The following is a 19,627-nucleotide window of genomic DNA, read 5'->3' as shown; positions in this document are numbered from 1 at the left end:
TTTACATACAATATCATGTCATCTGCAAATAGTGACAGTTTAACTTCTTCTTTACCAATATGGATTCCTTGTATTTCTTTGTTTGTCTGATTGCCATGGCTAGGACCTCCAGTACTATGTTGAATAACAGTGGGAAGAGTGGGCATCCTTGTCTTGTTCCCGATCTTATAGGAAAAGCTTTCAGCTTCTTGCTGTTAACTATGATGTTTGCTGTGGGTTTGTCATATATGGCCTTTACTGTGTTGAGGTACTTGCCCTCTATCCCCATTTTGTTGAGAGTTTTTATCATGAATGGATGTTGAATTTTGTCTAATGCTTTTTCAGCATCTATGGAGATGATCATGTGGTTTTTGTCCTTTTTGTTGATGTGGTGGATGATGTCAATGGATTTTCAAATGTTGTACCATCCTTGCATCCCTGAAATGAATTCCACTTGATCATGGTGTATGATCCTCTTGATGTATTTTTTAATTCAGTTTGCTAATATTTTGTTGAGTATTTTTACATCCATGTTCATCAGGGATATTGGTCTGTAATTTTCTTTTTGTGTGGTGTCTTTGCCTGGTTTTGGTATTAGAGTGATGCTGGCTTCATAGAATGAGTTTGGGAGTATTCCCTCCTCTTCTGTTTTTTGGAAAACTTAGAGGAGAATGGGTATTTGGTCTTCTCTAAATGTCTGATAATATTCAGTGGTGAATCCATCTGGACTTGAATCCAAGTTTTGTTCTTGGGTAGTTTTTGATTACCAATTCAATTTTGTTGCTGGTAATCGGTCTGTTTAGATGTTCTGTTTCTTCCTTGGTCAGTCTTGGAAGGTTGTATTTTTCTAGAAAGTTGTCCATTTCTTCTAGGTTTTCCAGCTTGTTAGCATATAGATTTTCATAGTATTCTCTAATAATTCTTTGTATTTCTGTGGAGTCTGTCGTGATTTTTCCTTTCTTATTTCTGATTCTGTTTATGTGTGTAGATTCTTTTTCTCTTAATAAGTCTGGCTAGGGGTTTATGTATTTTGTTTATTTTCTCAAAGAACCAGCTCTTGGTTTCATTGATTTTTTTCTAACTGTTGTATTCTTCTCAATTTTATTTCTTCTCTGATCTTTATTATTTCCCTCCTTCTGCTGACTTTGGGTCTCATTTATTCTATTTCCAGTTTCAATAATTGTGAATTTAGACTATTCATTTGGGATTGTTCTTCCTTCTTTACATAGGCCTGGATTGCTATATACTTTTCTCGTAGAACTGCCTTCACTGTGTCCCACAGAAGTTGAGGTGTTGTGCTGTTGTTTTCATTTGTTTCCATATATTGCTTGATCTCTGTTTTAAAGGATCCAGGTTTTCCAGGACATGTTTATTGATTCACGTAAGTCACAGAACTGTAGCTGCAAGAAATCTTAGAGTCTATCTACTCCAACACACACATTAACTCCCAAAGCAACTGAAGCTAAGGTTATGAGATGAGAGAGAGCCATTAGAGTCTGGAAGCAGGCTGTTTAGGTTTGAATTCTATGTGATTTACTTATATACTTTTTGCCCATTACCACAATAAAATGTGGTGAATGAACTCCATGAAGGCAGGGATGTTTTCTGTTTTGTCACTACTGTACTGCCAGTTTCTGGAATGTGCCTGCCATATATTAGATGCTCAATAAATATTTATTGAATGAAACAAATGAATTTCTGTAAGAAAGTATGACACACTACTAAAGTTATGTTTTTGAAGACTTGACATGAGAAAACATTCATAATACATTGAAATCAAATTGTGTATGTAAGTTATGCTGATTTTGTTTTGAATGTATTACATTTTGAATGAAGAATGCCATTATGTGTTTAGAAAAAAAGCCTGTAAAAATACAGATCATATTGTACACAGTGGTTGCCTCCTTTGTAGTGTGAGATTCAGATGCACTTCCACTCTCTGCATTTTCTTCAGGTGTGATTTGTATTTCTAACAAAAAAGCATGCACAATATTTTTGATAATTAAGAAAAAACTCTGCACTTGGAAAAGGTATAAGGAATACAGTCATAGAACATTGGTTATCCTGGGGTGATGGGTGCTTCAGTGTTATGTAACTACCCCAAAATATAGTGGCTTCATAAACCATTTTATTTTGCTCAGGGATTTGGGAAGGGATCAGCCGAGGAGTTTATCTGCACTCTACATGGCATCAGCTAGGATGGCCAAGGCTCAAGGTCCTACTTCCAACATGGCTTTTTCATTCACCAGTCTGATGTCTCAGTACTCCCTGGTCTCACTGTCTCATCCTCCAGGAACTCCCCTGCAGCTCGTAACCCTTGCTGTATAGCAAGTTCAGCATAGCTGCTTGGCTTACATGATAGCTGGCTCCCAAGAGGCAGGAGGTGTGCTGGGCTACAAGAGGACTTTGTGCAAAAGAGGCACAGTATCACCATATTCTATTGGTCAAAGTAGTCAGGGGCCCACCCACATTCCAGGGGGTAGAGAACCAGACTCCACCTCTTGCTGGGACAGTGGAAAGGTGGCACTGCAGGAAAGCATCTGAGACGGGAGGGGCTGCTGCCAGCCATGTTTGGGAAAATACACTCCACACCGTAAGGCACTGAAATTCTTGGTTTCTTCACTGCACCTCTGCATTCTCCACATTTTGTACAAAGAGTATGCATTACTTTTATAATCGGAAAAAGAGTTATTAAAAGAAATATGGCACACAATCATGTAAGTAACCATATGTATTTTCTGACTTTCGTAAAGTCACTCCATATAAAGGCCTCTTTTCCTCAATGCCAGTTTTTTGTCTCTTTGAAGCCATCAATTTCCTTTTTACCATGACCAGAATCAAAGAAAGTCTGCAACAGTGATTTCTATTAACAAATGTTCATTGAGCATCCATGTATAAGGTACTATGCAAGACTCAGTTGAGTAGAGTGATACTCACTAAGCACCTATATATGTAAAATATAATACTTAAGTCAGGAATTATAAGACATATAAAAATAAGATTTACTGCCTTTGAGAAGTTTATATTCATGGGCAGAAATATAAGAAAATAATCAATTATGGTATGCAAAGCAAAAGGAAATAAAAGATGTGCAAAGCAAAGAGTTGTAGGAGGCCAGAGGAATTTGGTTTGAGAGAAAGGCTTTGTGGAGGAGATAGTATTTGAACTGAGTTTTCAAAAATCATGGCTCTGACAAGTTTTATGGGTTGAGAAAATAGCAGATTTTAAAGGTATTGGCCTGTTTTGGGGAATACTGAGTAGAAAAGGGAATACTTGGAGTCAGGTAATGGACACCTTGACTGCCAAGCTAAGGATTATGGACCTCTCCATAGGCAACTGACCCCTGAAGATTTTTGGCAGGTAAAGTATTAGACTAGCTTGCATTTTTGGTCATCCTTTTGGCAGGAGTATATACAATGCTTCAGAGGACACTGAGACAAGACTAGTTGTAATGCTGTAACTACAGTATGAACAAAGAAGGGAAGTGGGCCTTAATTAGGGCAGAGGGAGAGAGAAGCAGGGGGCGAGGGAATTGCAGAGGGCCTAGAGGTGGCTGAGTTTCCTGGGAGAGGGCAGGAGAGTTGAAATAATTCAAGGTCAGTAATACTACTAATGAGGACAAGGAGTGCTGTTCATCCTTGAGAGACTGAGGTGGTAGCTAGTGGAGGCACTCAGCAGGGGGCTGGAGACAGTATGGAGAAAGGCCACACCCACACCGGAAGCTTTGTCATTAACCCCGTGAAAGTGGGAGAATCCATGCAAGGAGAGCAAAGGGAGCGGGCAGAAGGCAGGGAACTGCCTCCTTTTAGGATAAAGCAGGTTGAGAGGTGGGAGGAGACGCAGAAGGTAAACATAAGAACAGATACTCTCTCCTGCAGCAGAGAGCTGATGGGGGCGACCACACAGGGGTGCCCCCTGCTGACCTTCCTACGCCTCTGGGAGGTAAATCCAGAGCATCAAAAGAAGGGGTTGTTTACATTAGTGCTGTCCAAGAGAACTTTGTGCAGTGATGGGAATGTTCTCTATCTGCACTGTCCAACACAGGAGCCACAGGCCACATGTGGCTACTGAGCACTTGAAGGTGACAACTGCAGAAGTGAAGCTTTAAACTAGGAGCCAAGCCCCTGAAGTTTCATGACAGCAGCCTACCCAAAAGGCTGGCTTTAAGATACAATTTCTGGGAATGGTCAGCAGAATGAATACCAAATAGTTTAAAAGCTTTCTTGGCTGCATTCAACACAATACTTGGAGAAAGTTTAGAATGAGTACCCTTTTGAATGGGTACTTAATTCTCGATGAGTTAATCTAAATGAATTGACTGAAAGGGCAATTATATTGACTGAACTGCTGAGGACCCTCAGCAAACTGTTCATCTGAAACATATTTCACCACAACTGCCCAACTCACCAGAACCACTCACCCACCAGCCCTCACCCTCTATTCAGCAGCACAGGAGCTGTATTTGGTGGCCATGCTTAGGAACACTGGCTGCAGAAAGCAAGACCCCCAACAGATGATTCCAGGCCCCGTGCCCCCAGCAGCCAGCCAGCTCTGCCACTGGTCCTCCCCATTGTTGGACATTCAGACTCAGGGCTTGGTACCCCGAAGCCATTAGAAGGCATCTTGCTCCCTTCTCAGAGAACTATTTTACACACCAAGAGTTTTACAAAATCCAAAATAATTTTATTCACTTTTTCAGATTTTTGTTTCCACAAGGTGGTTCAGCAAACATGCTAAGGCGACAGAATTGTCTACTTGGTCACGACATGCAACGCTGACCATTCAACTGATGACAGCAGCGACCACACCCACCTGAGCTACTGGCCCCACAGCACAAAGGGGGTTTGCAGGAACACACCGAACCGCACAGCAATCAGCAACCTGAGGTAGGTCTCTTTACAGTACAAAAAACATCTACACCAGTGTGGGACACTGATTAGCAAGAGCTGCTTAAAGTCACAGACTTTGGAGAGACAAAGAGACTGTGTGACACTGTAGTGAGAAAGGAAACCAGACCCACAAACCCCTGAACCCCGTCACTGAAGTGTGGAGGTGTGGGGCCAGGCGAATGAAAAGTACCACTGGAAAAAGCAGCGGTTGGCTCCAGGGCTTGGAACCAGCAGGGCTGGGAGCCGGGGAGCTCTGTGCAGTGGCCAGCGTCTGAGCCTGAGGCAGTGGGACGCTCTGAACAGACCGGGTTCTTGTTTAGAAACAAAAGCAAAAAGAGGAAGGCAGGAAAGGAACTCCCCCTCTCTGAGGAATGCTTCTGTGATTCTCATTCCCAACAGAGGGGGTAAAAAGGGGTTGGGGACTTTGCCCCACTGCTCTCCTGACAGAAACAGTGAAGTGACAACAGGACAGAAAGCAGGAGCCCTGAGAATTCACGGCGCTCTGCGTGGCCCCCAGCAGGCTCCACCCAACCCCACCCCAGAGTGGCTGTGGTTGGGGCACAGAGGGTGCTGCTGGTGCGCCCACTATTGCCACACATCTTCCTTTTGGACACCCAGAAAACCCAGCACCGTGAAACCACCAGCTAGAGAAGAACAATCCGTTTCCCTTTCTACAGTCTAATGTAGCAAAACCAGATCTCCAGTACAGCAAACTGTACAAAACTGATAGAAAGGAATTTGCACTGTTATTAGCACAGTGCTTATTTCAATATAAAATAAACAGCTTACATTTTCACTGTAAATATAGGCTATGTACAGAATTATATATAGATATAGCTACATGTATAAAGCTTCATTATAGGCCTCTGATACATTTATAATAATGGTTCCCTGAACCTTTTAGAGTGCAATTAAGAACAAAAACTAAATTTTGTTTACATGAATATGGAATAAACACATCAATCAAAATATGACTCTCCCTAAAAGTGAAACACATAAACCCATCCTGAACTGCTGTGCAAAAGATAGAACTGGGAAAGGCAAGGTTTCAGCAGGAGGACGCGATGAGGGGCCCACCCCAGGCAGGAAATGGCAATGCTCCAAAGAAAAGAGACTTGGGCAGGGCAGCGGCTGGGAGGTGTTAGCCCTTGACAGCGACCTTGTTCTCCGCAGCGGCAAACATGGCATAGAACCGGGAGCTGTCGTTGGACAGAAGGACCGATGGGGTGTCGAACTCCACCACCTGCAAAGGAAGGAGCTGGCATGAGAATGTGACTCAGGAAGCCTTGGGGGCCTCAGGGGATCCACTGCTCGGGAAGGGGGCACACCTCAAAGCCCCGAGGATGGCATCAGGGTGACAATTCAACTACTCCTGCCAAGCCCAAATGGGTTCTTCTTCCTCTTCCTCTTCTTTTTTAACCAGGATATAAGGGAAAGATTAGGGAGAAAGATTTCCAGACCTCCTTCACATAAATCTTAGGGGGAAAAACTACAGCTCAAGCCAAGGGCAGAGCAGGCAAATGTCATCCTGCTGTGCAAACTGATCTAAACCTACAGCTGGAAAAGAACAGCTCAAATGCTCAGTTGGCAGAATAAAAAAAAAGGAAATGAGTGAGGGATCCACTCATTCAATTAATTATCTATTCCTTTGATAAACTTCTATAGACTTCCTCCTATGCAGCCATTCAATGTCATTTTGCAGTAGGAAGTTGTATGATATGTTGGTAGAACCTGTCTCACGTGACAGAGACTGAAAGCACCACACGCTGCCTTTTCCAGCCTTCCCTGCTGCAGGGCAAATGCATGGGACACAACACAACCCTGGCCAAGGAGATGTAAGGGGAAGTCCCCAGGGTGCTTCTAGGAAAGGCTGTCCTGCCCAACAGACATAGGTGTAAGGATAAAGCGCTCTTACTTAGGCCTGCTTGTGCGGAGATAAGACGCTGGGAGCTAGGGCACAGATCCTGCACCATGAGGGAAAGGCAGGCGCTGGCTGGAAGCTGGCACAGCACCTGACATCGTTGAGCTCCCGAATAACCACCCCTCTGACCTTCTGCTGTAGGATAATAAATTCCTGCTGCCCAAGCCTCTTTCTGGCACTCTGTCTATAGCAGAGCACATCCTATCTGTTAGAGTCCAGGTGTGTGGAAGCATGGAAAATGCTGGCAGGGTTAAGTTAATGTATTAACAATGTTTATTCCTGGGGGGTGTGTGTGTGTAAATGACTTGTGATTTTATTTTTGCCTTTATGCTTTTTTGTTTTCTAGGTTTCCCTACAGTTACAAGGACATTTTAATTATCAAGAAAAAAATTAAGGGAAAAGAAAGCCAGAGTCCCCTATAAGATCAATCACTCCCCATTCCAAAACAACATCAAGCCACCCAGAGAGACAAAGTGGTCTGGTTATGTCTTCAAGAAAGAATTTCCCAGAAAGTGTTCTTGGTCTCTTCTATCTTATTCTATTACGTTCTATTTAATATGTATGTAACCAAGTAGTAGCTCTATGTATCTCATGTATAATAGAATTTCAGTAAACATTCAGGATAATTCAAACATAGACAGTAATAAAAAATACTAATGCTAAAATAATCACAAGATGAGGAGAAAAATCACTAACCAGTATGTTTTCTCAAACTCAGCTTTAAAGCCCGGCCTACATCTGCCATGCTAAATGTGTTGCCCAATATTTCTCCACAGAGAGCTGGAACAGTGTGGTGGGGCAAACCACTGGCTTTGGAGTTGTTGGCCTGAGTTTGGCCCCAGCTCTCTGCTTCCTGCAAAGTTCCCTGAGAGTTAATAATATCTACATCTTTCTCAGTTGTGATGACTGACTGCATGTAAAGCACTTAGCACAGTGCCTGACACACAATAAACAATAAGAGTAGCTCTCATGGTGGCCATTATTACTAATTATGGTATAGTCAGTTACCCATTATACCGGTTTGCTATTTCTGCCAAATCATTAATCCACGCCATCACAGGGGCATACAGGGAGGTATCTGTCCAACGTACATTTACTTGACATCTTAAGTAACATACTTAACGTATTTAACTTCTCCCATGTGCAAAAAACTGCAGTACTGAGCCCTTCCAGGGACCCAAAGGTTTGAGGGCTTGACTGCAGCCCTTAGTGAGCTCACGGTCTGATAGGAGAGACAGGTATTACACAGTTACCATCAGATGAAGCAGAAGAGCTACAAGAAAGATACAGGTGAAGTTTAAGGTGGCCAAAGCGATCAGGGCAACTGGGACTTGTCTTTCTTGAGGGACAGGCAGGCTGTAAGCAGAGAGATATGGGGATATGGGAGAGGGAACAAGAGGAAAGGGCATTTAAGTAGATGGAACTGCATGAGTAAAAACACAGGTGAAAAGGCTTAGTGGAAGCACAATTGTTTACAGCCAACAGCACCTTCAAGGGAAGAGTGGGAAATGAAGAAGGCTAGGCTGGGCCAGGCTGTGGGAAAGCTTAGAGCCGCAGGGTAAGAACCATTATGTGACTGTACAGGGCAAACACCTGGGAGCTGGCCTCAATTCACCTCTGGCAATTCTTGTGCATGTGAGCGAGTTAGTAAGTACACGTGTGTATGTGAGCAAGTTAGTAAGTACGCGTGTGCTCTGACCTGAGTCAAAGTGGCACTTCCACCAGGCAACAAGAGAACAGACACAGAGAGATGAGAGCCCACAGGGAATGCCCCTGACTCACTCTCCTGCTGGGAGGGCTGGATCCTTTCCAGCCGCAACCAGACTAGAGTCATATGGCTGCTTATCTGAATGCTCAGAACCATGCTAAGCCGGCCATCAGCCCAATCCTGCCAGGGCCCAGTTCTCCTCCCAGGCGAGCCACCTGCCAAGCCAAGGTCCCTCCAGGGCTCAGCTCAGTACCTGTCCCTGGGCCAGCACCATAATCCTATCAGAGCCTAGGACTGTATGTAAGCGATGGGCAATTGTCAGCATGGTGCAGTCAGCAAATGCTTCTCGGATGGTCTCTTGGATCAGCAAGTCTGTCTCAGAGTCCATGGCAGCTGTGGCTTCATCTAGAATCAGAATCTACCAAAAAGGAGAAGAGTGAGAGGAGTAAGAGGAATCCAAAGAATTCCTCAAGAATTTTGCTTTATCTGGGTTTTACTAACATGTATTTCACTATTTAAATTTTATACCATATATTGATTTTTCTAAGTAGGTACACACATAGTAAAAAGATCTGAGTGCTTAGAACTGATACAACTTCAAACATATGTTTGCCTTGATTTCCAAATAAAAGGATATGCATGTAATACTGATCTAACAAAACATTCACCTCTACTTGCTCTGTGACTCTAAACACATGGCAATCTTTCTGGACCTTCCTTTTCCAGTTTACAAAACGAGGAGGCTGGACTTGATGACCTGGATATTTCCTGAAGTTTTAAAATCTTCTGAGTCTGTGGTTTCCAATACTACAACTACTCACTGGCCAAAAGCCTTGGAGACTGAAGGCTCAGGGAAGTTAAAAAAAAAAAAAAAATACACCCATATACCCAAATCGTGTCAAGATTAATTTAGAAACATCTCTGGCCATCCTCTGAAAAAGTGCCACTGGGTCCAGAGCCAGAAATGCCTTTGGACCTCATGCCACGGAGAAAGGCTGTTCTTCATTTTCCTGTTCTTCCCCACTGCTCCCTTCCCTGCCACCCACCAACTGCCTTTACCTTACAGTGGCGGAGCAAGGCTCTTGCTATGCACAAGAGCTGCCGTTCCCCCACTGAGAAGTTATCCCCATTCTCCACCACTTCAGAGTCAAGTTTCAGAGGTAGCTGAGCAATCTAGGGAGAGAGGAAGTTGAGATTAAAAGTAGAAAAGTAAATTATAAAGAAAAAGAGTAACTAAATTTTTTCAAAAATCCAGTGGCAAAAATAAATTATATGAAACGGAAGAATTATTAGCCAAGAAGCTACCTCATCTAGAAAGATCAGGTATGATGATCACATTTTCTAGGACATTTCATATTTCAAGTGTACTGTTCTGTTAGCCTCATACCATTAAATGTCCCAGAAATTCCAGTATTTTCATGTCGCCTAATCCTTTCAGATACTGGCCCTCATTTTTGGCTATGAAAATAGAGGGCCATGCAACAGGAATTGGAGTAAGTGAAATTTCTTTCTGAATTCCAAAGCTGGAGGCCAATGGCTATCAAACCTTTCTTTATGTAAGCTCTAGAACCTATTCTTCAAATGAAATAGTTTGAGGAAGCCCAATATCAAAATGATAAAGGCAGAGCTGACCTAGATGAATGAGAGCAGGGCATCCTGAGCTTGACTCAACCAGGGCCAGGAGAGATCCTACTCCAGGCCAGGGTATCAATCTATAGACTGGAGCCCCCAGAGGGAACTTGCTGAGTTACCCTGAGAGGTCTGTGAATCCATATGCAGACTCATGCTTTTTGCAGATCAATAAATTAAATAACTTTTGTACATATATAGATACTTCAGAAGATACTATACTGTTATGATGAATGAAATAGAAATCTATTTAAAAGCACTACTGAATTCTGAGTGGTTGTCATCAGTATCTTCTCAATGAATAGATAACAAAAGAGCAATATGACCATGGTCAGGAGATATTAACTTCCATGCTCTTTGTGAAATACTGGGAAGCTCTGCTCTAAAGTGCTCCTCCCCAGAGATCCTGGAGGAGGGACAGGCCGGGCTGACAAATGGCAGCCCAAGCAGGCCGGGGAGCGACCATAGCATTAATGTGTCTCCCGCCTTGAGATTCCAGCAAAGCTCCCCTTTCCCCTTTACTTACACATTCTTTCATGTGTGTCCTTTCTAGGGCATCCCAAATCTGCTCTTCTGAGTACTGCACAAAGGGATCCAAATTTGATCTAGGAAGAAAAGTAATAGGAATTCCTCAGTAATCCAAATGGAAGCGGCCATACTACCAAGGCTATCTGTGGTAACAGTTTAAACACTCATGGGAAAAGGAGGGCTCAAACCCCTGAAGGTCAACAGTGGCTCAATTCCAAACCAGCCACTGGTGGAAGCTGAGATCAGAGGGCTGATGCCTGCCTATTACAGGAATGGCTCTGAGGACCGACTGGGCTTCCTTTCCTTCTTTATAGGACTTTATTTTAGTTAGTTAGTTTAGTTAGTTTAGTTAGGTTGGTTAGTTAGCTAGTTAGTTAGTTAGTTAGTTAGTTCGTTCGTTCGTTCGTTCGTTCGTTCATTATTTTGGTATCATTAATGTACAATTATTTGAACAACACTATGGTTACTAGACTCCCCCTATTATCAAGTCCCCCCACATATCCCATTACAATCACTGTCCATCAGCATAGTAAGATGCCATAGAATCATTACTTGTCTTCTCTGCATACACTGTCTTCCCTGTGTCCCCCACCTACATTATCTGTGCTAATTGTAATGCTCCTTTTTCCCCCTTATCCCTCCCTTCCTACCCATCCCCCCCAGTCCCTTGCCCTTTGGTAACTGTCAGCCCATTCTTGGGTTCTGTGACTCTGCTGCTGTTTTGTTCCTTCAGTTTTGCTTTGTTCTTACACTCCACAGATGAGGGAAATCATTTGATACTTGTCTTTCTCCACCTGGCTTATTTCACTGAGCATAATACCCTCTAGCTCCACCCATGTTGTTGCAAATGGTAGGATTTGTTTTCTTCTTATGGCTGAATAATATTCCATTGTGTATATGTACCACTCTTCTTTATCCTTTCATCTACTGATGGACACTTAGGTTGCTTCTATTTCTTGGCTATTGTAAATAGTGCTGCGATAAACATAGGGGTGCATATGTCTTCTTCGAACTGGGCTTCTGCATTCTTAGGGTAAATTTCTAGGACTGGAATTCCTGAGTCAAATGGTATTTCTATTTTGAGCTTTTTGAGTAATCTCCATACTGCTTTCCACAATGGTTGAACTAATTTACATTCCCACCAGCAGTGTAGGAGGGTTCCCTTTTCTCCACATCCTCGCCAACATTTTGTTGTTTGTCTTTTGGACGGTGGTCATCCTAACTGGTGTGAGGTGATATCTCATTGTGGTTTTAATTTGCATTTCTCTGATGATTAACGATGTGGAGCATCTTTTCATGTGCCTGTTGACCATCTGAATTTCTTCTTTGGAGAAGTGTCTGTTCAGATCCTCTGCCCATTTTTTAATTGGCTTATTTGCTTTTTGTTTGTTGAGGTGCATGAGCTCTTTATATAATTTGGATGTCAACCCCTTATTGGATATGTCATTTATGAATATATTCTCCCATACTGTAGGATGTCTTTTTTGTTCTACTGATGGTGTCCTTTGCTGTACAGAAGCCTTTTAGTTTGATAGAGTCCCACTTGTTCATTTTTGCTTTTGTTTCCCTTGCCTGGGGAAATATTTTCATGAAGAAGTTGCTCATGTTTATGTCCAAGAGATTTTCGCCTATATTTTTTTCTAAGAGTTTTATGGTTTCATGACTTACATTCAGGTCTTTGATCCATTTCGAGTTTACTTTTGTGTATGGAGTTAGACAATAATCCAGTTTCATTCTCTTACATGTAGCTGTCGTTAGTGTATAGGAATGCAACAGATTTCTATGTATTCATTTTGTATCCCACAACTTTGCTGAATCCAGATATTAGATCTAGTAGTTTTGGAGTGGATTCTTTAGGGTTTTTTATGTACAATATCATGTCATCTGCAAACAGGGAGTTTGACTTCTTTAGTTTTTTATTTTTATTACATAAATATTAGTTAAAGAAATTAAGAAACACAGCTATGCAAAACAAAACAAAAACACATGTTTAAGCTCCTCTAATCAAACCCCTAGAAACAAGCACCACTAGCGTTTTGGCATATATCCTACTAGATTTTATTCTAAGTTTATACATGTTAAAATAAGTATGAGGTCAGAAGATATGCACTCCCTATGTGTACAAACTTAGAAAAAGGCCCTCTTTCTTCCTGATGCCCTGTCATTGAGTGGGACGTGAACAGGAGGACAAAATACAGTATAAAGGGAAACTCAAGAGAAAGGAATTTGCTGGTACAGAAAACCTGTTTGGGGACTATTCTTGTTTACTTTACCAACAGTATCTACCTCAAGGCAATCAAGGATGATGCCAAAAGAATAGGACCGGACATTTCTGGAACTGTTAAAGACACGAGGAAAAGCTCTTTGTCGTGGAGGAGGGGGTGGAGAGGTGGTGGAGGAACAGATCACTGGTGGAAATTCGGTTGTTATGTTAATTTTGGGAGTCTTGTCTCCATCTAAACATCACCTTTGTAGGTCTGGTGATTTGAATTGAAAAGTATTAGGTATAGTTTGGCAAATTATGCTTATGAGACGTGGGAAGATGTTTGGGAGAACTTGAGCTCTGGGCTGCACTTATCTCCACGTCTGGGTACTGGTTCTGAGCATGCAAATGCAAGCAGGCCATTCTCACAGACCCTGGGAGGAAGAGGTGTGGCTGGCCCCTGCCTGGCCCATGTCCTCTGGGCCAGCTCTGGACTCACATGGGAGACTCTTTAGCCAGCGCTGCTTTCTTGTGCCTCTTGCCCTTGGCATGTATGCTTCTCCCCACTTGGAATATGCACACCTTTCCCCAACCTATTCCTTGAGAGACGCTGGCAAAAATCAGGGCTCTGTAGTCAGGTTTCCTGGTTCTTACACAGCTTCCATCAATTACAACTGTGTGACCTTGGCCAAGGTAGCCTAGCTTCTCTATGCTTCTGTTCCCTCATATGCAAGACAGGGATAGAAGAATACCTCCTCAAGGGCTGCTGTGAGGGCTGCATCTCGTGTGTATAAACCACCTGGCGCCACACGGCAGCAGGGCTGGCACTGTGTATGTGGCAGCTACTGTCCTTACGTCATCACAGTCATGGTGGCCATCTCTTGGCTATGCTGCCTTCCTGTCATTCAGATCAGATGCCATGTGCAAGAAGTGTCTCCTGACCCATCAAGCCTGTATTAGATGCCCCTATGCTCACCCTCATTATGGCACTTGTCACTCTGCTCATCTCTCTGCCCCCACTGGATCAGGATCCTTGTTTGGATCTTATTCACTATTGTATCCCCTGTAAACTGTCTAGCATTGTTTTAAGAATAAAAGAACTTATTCCTTCCATCCTCATTTGATTCCTGCTAAGAGTTATTAGTATGTCACAACTTAGGAATTTTCTATAATAACAGAGGCAAAGAGTGAGTGTTCCTTGGATCTGTAGGAAACCTGAGAGGATAAACGGAGGAGGAAAGTAGGTCTGGGATTTAATTTGTCCTTACTGTCTACTACTGACTTAAAGAGCCAAAATTATAGCTGGCAGAAAATGAAACTTAAAGGACTTCCTAAGTTTGCACAGCTGACTGCCCAAACAACACTCTGAGCTCCATAACTACAAACTCAGGTCAGTGGTACACCAGCAACTAAGCTTGTCCATCAAGTGGCAACATGTCTCTGGAGCTGATAACAAATGGCTCAGATGCCCACGGAAGCCACGCCTCTGTGATGTTCTTCAAACACCAGCTGCACATGCCAGCAGGTCAGTTCTTAACAGTCACACCAGAAGCCCCTGATTCACAGACCCAAATGAAGTGCTGTAAAACTTAGAAATGAAAACTGAGTCTTCTTGGTGGCAGCATATTTAAGAGAAGTCACGTTTAGCACGCCTTATTTCTTAATGCCCTTCCAAAGTATGATTTAAAAAGTTATTTTGTCCTGATCCAAAAATTATAAGGCAAATTGTATTCCCTAAAGCATTCCTGTGGCATCTAAAAATAGAGATTTATGGGAAGGAAGAGCAGATTTGGCAATGCCTCTCGATTTCTTAATTTTAGACCTGAGTCTTCATTAAATTCTAATTCTCTTCTGATGTTGCTTGTTTGACCTTGTTATCTCAGTACCCAAAGGAAATGACTGATAACAGATCCAATCCATGCTGTCTAAATTCATTAGTGTTTTAGAAAAATGCCAAAATGAATACACCCAAATGCTACCTTACATGAATGTAGGTGAGAATTCAGTTTATTTATTAAACCTCCTTGAATCACTGAGTACAAACACCATTTCTGAAGAAAGGTGTTGGGGGGTAGTTGGGGGGAAGAGGGTTCTAGCTTTAAAGACAATCTGAACATGATCCATAGTTATTTGAAATTAAGTTGGCACCAATTTTTTTGAAATTGCTAAAAATTAAAGAGGAAATGGCAATACTACTTTTAAAGTTATTTTTAAAAAAGAAGTCCAGCCTAGGTCAACCATACAGTTAAAGCTATTTCTATTTTGAAAAAGAGTCAATTTTAATAGAAATAGACTCAAATTATGGAAACATTGTTAGTAGGCAAAAGCTTACAGCTAAAGGTAAGATAAAGTATAAGGAAAGATAACGAATGGGATTAAATATACTTCCTTCTTAATTACTATTTTAAGAGAAATTTTATTTTTAGCATGCTGTCAGGTTTCAGAGAGAGGCATCATTCCAGAGTGAGTATTGAAGGTGAGAGAAGATACCGGAAACTGAAAAAACACGAGTAGCAATAATGCCTGAAAACCACCATTAGCACTTTAAGCATATCCAGGACAGGTGACTGCGTGGAGCGGGAGGAGGATGGAGGACGACGGTGACGAGGCTGATGTAGCTGCTACTGTTTACTGAATGCTCACCATCTGCCAGGCTCTGTGCTTGTATAATTTGTATGAATTTATTCCATCTTCACAACAACAGGTCTTAATAATACCCCCATTTCATGGATCTTAGGTGTGGTCACATAACATGTCTGAAGTCACAGAGCAGAGATGTGAGCCCAAACCTCCCTGGCTTCTTCACCAGCATGCTGCAGGGCCCTAGGCCCGCTGAGATAATGGGTGCCTTGTACAGTGGCACTGCCCCTGACTCTGCAATGGACAGCACTCAGTGCAGTGGGAAAAGCTGGACTACAGGGCACTGGATCTCAGTCCCAGATGGCAGATGGCGGCTCTAACATGCCACCCGGCCTCCACATCAGCACAAAGCACACAGGCTCAGGCTCTCACCTGACAGTGCCGCTGAACAGCACTGGCTCTTGAGGGATGATGGAGAGTTTGCTTCGGAGGTCAGCCAGGCCAATGTCACTGATTCTCACTCCATCGATCTTGATGCAGCCTCCAGATAACTCCACCAGGCGGAAGAGGGCCATTCCCAGAGAGGACTTCCCTGATGAATCAGAAGACAAGAGAGTAGCTTGATTAGTAAATTCTGTAAAGACAAAACTGGTTTATTCTCGGGGCACAATCATCTATTTCTCTATTTCTGTTCAATTACTACTTTAACTGATTAGCTGAGACAATGTATAAATTGACAGCCAGAAACAGAACAAAGTGACGAACTTTCCTAATATACCAAGCATAAACACTGAAGTCACCCAGCTTCAGCCCAAAGGAGTTGTAGGGACTGTTACACTTTCATGAGGATAAAATGGAAAAATGTTTCCTTTTCACTTTAGAAATGGGTACACAGGCTTTAAGGCTTCTCAGGCAAAGTAAGAACAAATATCTTACAAGCAAGGAGGTAGAGGCAAAACAGAGGACAAGCTGCCTTTTCTCTCTTTTGTCCCATTACCTTTCAAATGGGAAGCAGGAAATGGCTTTTTCTTTTCTTCGTAGCAAGTTCTTTAAAGTAAATTGGCCAGAAATGACAGAAGACACTTTTTTTTAATGTCAAGAAATAAAGCTGGAAGAGTTTTGGTTCCAGGAAAGCACAGAGCCCAGAAAGCTCATAAGTGAATCAGACACACCTACACCTATTATTATACAGGGCAAACAGATTAGTAAAAGACAAGACTCAATCTTTGAAATGTTATTCAGAAAGAAATAATTTACTCAAGTCTTGATCCTAGAAATCTAAAGGGCATATAGTAATATGATTCTAGGAGTAAGAGTGAAGTAAAATGCCTAAAATGAAGGCTAGTTTTCTACTTCTTCGCAACCAATGTCAGATCAAGAAAACAACTTCTGTGTTCAAAGGATCACAGGTACCTTATTTAGAGCTTTGTTAAGTGTTTGATAAATGTAAGACTATACTGGTAATATATTACAGGGATCTTAAATTTTTTGTATTTTTTACTTCACAGAAATAAGGATGTTTACTGTAGTGCTATTCATAATAGTGAAAAATTAATAACCTCAAGGCCCTACAACTGAGGACTGGTTAAATATAAATTATGGTACATCTGTAAAGTAGAATTTTTTTTATTAAAGTATCATTAATACAATCTTATGTTGATTTCAAATGTATATCACAGTGGTTCAACAGTCCCCATGATCAGCTTACATTGTGAATGTGAATTATTGTGCCCCTTTATCTCCCTCCACCTCCCTGCCACCGACCCCAACCCCTCCCCTTGGTAACTACCAGTCACTTCTCAGTGTCTATGAGTCTGCTGCTACTTTGTTCCTTCTGTTTTGCTTTGTTTTTTTGTTTTTTGTTTTTTTTGAGAGGGTATCTCTCATATTTATTGATCAAATGGTTGTTAACAACAATAAAATTCAGTATAGGGGGGTCAATGCTCAATGTACAATCATTAATCCATCTCAAGCCTAATTCTCGTCAGTCTCCAATCTTCTGAAGCATAACGAACAAGTTCTTATATGGTGAACGAATTCTTACATAATGAATAAATTCTTACATGGTGAACAGTACAAGGGCATTCATCACAGAAACATTCGGTTTTGATCACACATTATGAACTATAAACAATCAGGTCAAATATGAATATTCGTTTGATTTTTATACTTGATTTATATGTTGATCCCACATTTCTCCCTTTATTATTATTATTATTTTTATTTTTAATAAAATGCTGAAGTGGTAGGTAGATGCAAGATAAAGGTAGAAAACATAGTTTAGTGCTGTAAGAGGGCAAATGTAGATGATCAGGTGTGTGCCTATGGACTAAGTATTAATCCAAGCTAGACAAGGGCATGTTTTGCTTTGTTTTTATACTCCACAAATAAGTGAAATCATATGGTATTTGTCTTTCTCTGCCTGGCTTATTTCACTGACATAATATCCTCTAGATCCATCCATGTTGTTCTTTTTTTATATGGCTGAATAATAATCTATTGTGTATATGTACCACATTTTCTTTATCCATTCATCTATTGATGGACATAAAGTAGAATTTTATATCATGCTGTATAGAAATCATACCATAGAATATTAATTGACATTGGGAAAATATCTGGTAGATTTAAAAGCAGGCCATGATAGAATGCGTGTTAAATGACCCCATTTTTATAAACATATTTGTTTATAGAGAAAGCCTAGCTAGATATTCACCAAAATGTTAACAGTAATTATCTTAGCAGGGGAGTTACAGGTGCTTTCCTGCTTGCTACATGCTCTAAGTGTTCTGCAATGATGTGTACACCTTTAGGATTAGAAAAGCTAGGTTGGAAATAAACCTAGAAAACTGGCTTCAGCGAGACCTGAGACACTAATCACTCATCCAACAGGGGACTGGTGTGAAGGGGTGAGAGTGATATTCAAAAAACAGCAAATCATGGGCGCCAAGCCTAACTCAGACAGGCTCAGATGTTTCTCCACAGAGAATTCTGCATACCCTTACCTGATCCTGTCCGCCCCACGATGCCAATCTTCTCCTTTGGTTTGATGGTGAAGGAGACTTTCTTCAGGACCAGAGGCAGATTTTCTTGGTACCTCATCTCTGCGTTCTCAAAGGTCACCTCTCCTTCCTGGGGCCAGTCAGGGGAGGGGGCCTTGTTCTTAATTCTGGCAGGTGCTTCCAAAGAGAGAGTCTGGGGAGACAAGTGACTGGTTCAGACTGACCACAGAATCTACAGGAGCTGCAAGGCTTTGTCATAGTGAAGTAAACAGACCTGGACAATCATAGCAGCCACACAGAAGTGGCCGCCACACTGTCCCCGTGTTATGAAAATATTCCCTTGGCAGTAAATGCTTTTCACCACTAAACCAGTCTGAAAACAATGGCTACTAAGATTCCTCAGCAGTTTACAGTGGCTGTGAAGTGGCATCTCAGGGAGGGCAGTGCCTTTCAAATTGCTTTCTGTCTTAAGGAATTCTTCCACAAACCTGCGTTGGAGGCCAAGAGAGGGGCATGAGGCCTCGCACCACTCGTCAACCACAGCATTTTTACTGGAATTCAGTGGACATATTCCACTGGAACAGGATTCCACCATTTGAAAAACACTGGCCTAAACCCCAAGGAAGGAAACTAACATCTATTGAACGTTTAATAAGATCATGGCATTCTGACATCTCTCAGTCAGTCCAGGAGACATGGACACTGATTCCAATTCACCACTAACAGCTATGTGACTTGGACATGATCACTTCTTCACTCTAGCTCTTAGCTTCTCATCTGCATATTGTGGAAACTGGATTAGATAATCTTAGAAATCCATTCCTACTTTAAAATGCTGTTTAATATAACTACTTGGATAATTTTTGTTACTAAGAGTTGCAAAATACCTTGCAATGTGTTAAAACTCTCTAATGACTAGTCATGGTGTTTACAGCCTTACAGGGAAGTAAGGGCCAAAGACTAGTTTTCTGGGCAGGGGTGGAGTGGGAAGGCAAAGGTGGGTGAAGACTGAAGTCGAAAGCTCCCATCTGGAAGGACTCTGTGTTGGCACAGGGGTCCAGATTGAGGACTGGTAGTGGGAGATAGTCCTCAAAGAGCCTGGTTTGTGGAGGGTCTACTCTGTACCATGGCTGACCAATACACTGATCTTTCCAGCAAGAGTCCCTCACCAACAGCATTATTAAGTCA

The 19,627-nt window shown here is 42.0% G+C and overlaps 1 protein-coding gene and 1 long non-coding RNA gene across 4 annotated transcripts in view; one reads left to right on the top strand and one right to left on the bottom strand.

The window, feature by feature from the left end:
• Positions 1–8,740, top strand: part of LOC140848446 (uncharacterized) — a 50,314-nt gene extending 41,574 nt beyond the window's left edge. For both annotated transcript variants that reach the window (XR_012129336.1, XR_012129337.1), the window contains 3 exons: positions 4,679–4,865; positions 6,042–6,222; positions 7,136–8,740. This is a non-coding gene — a long non-coding RNA (uncharacterized lncRNA). The remainder of the gene's footprint in view (positions 1–4,678; positions 4,866–6,041; positions 6,223–7,135) is intronic.
• ABCC5 (ATP binding cassette subfamily C member 5) overlaps positions 4,641–19,627 on the bottom strand; it is a 74,949-nt gene continuing 59,962 nt past the window's right edge. For both annotated transcript variants that reach the window (XM_017680586.3, XM_017680587.3), the window contains 6 exons: positions 18,443–18,632; positions 15,870–16,029; positions 10,653–10,731; positions 9,557–9,670; positions 8,751–8,915; positions 4,641–6,111 (listed from right to left, as the gene is read on the bottom strand). In XM_017680586.3, coding sequence (XP_017536075.1) covers positions 6,010–6,111; positions 8,751–8,915; positions 9,557–9,670; positions 10,653–10,731; positions 15,870–16,029; positions 18,443–18,632 — 810 coding nt within the window. In that variant the 3' untranslated portion in view covers positions 4,641–6,009. The remainder of the gene's footprint in view (positions 6,112–8,750; positions 8,916–9,556; positions 9,671–10,652; positions 10,732–15,869; positions 16,030–18,442; positions 18,633–19,627) is intronic.

This window comes from Manis javanica, chromosome 3 (genome assembly GCF_040802235.1).
Source record: "Manis javanica isolate MJ-LG chromosome 3, MJ_LKY, whole genome shotgun sequence".
Taxonomy (NCBI): domain Eukaryota; kingdom Metazoa; phylum Chordata; class Mammalia; order Pholidota; family Manidae; genus Manis; species Manis javanica.
Note: the sequence above shows the minus strand (reverse complement) of the source record. Positions and strands in the feature narration are given on the sequence as shown.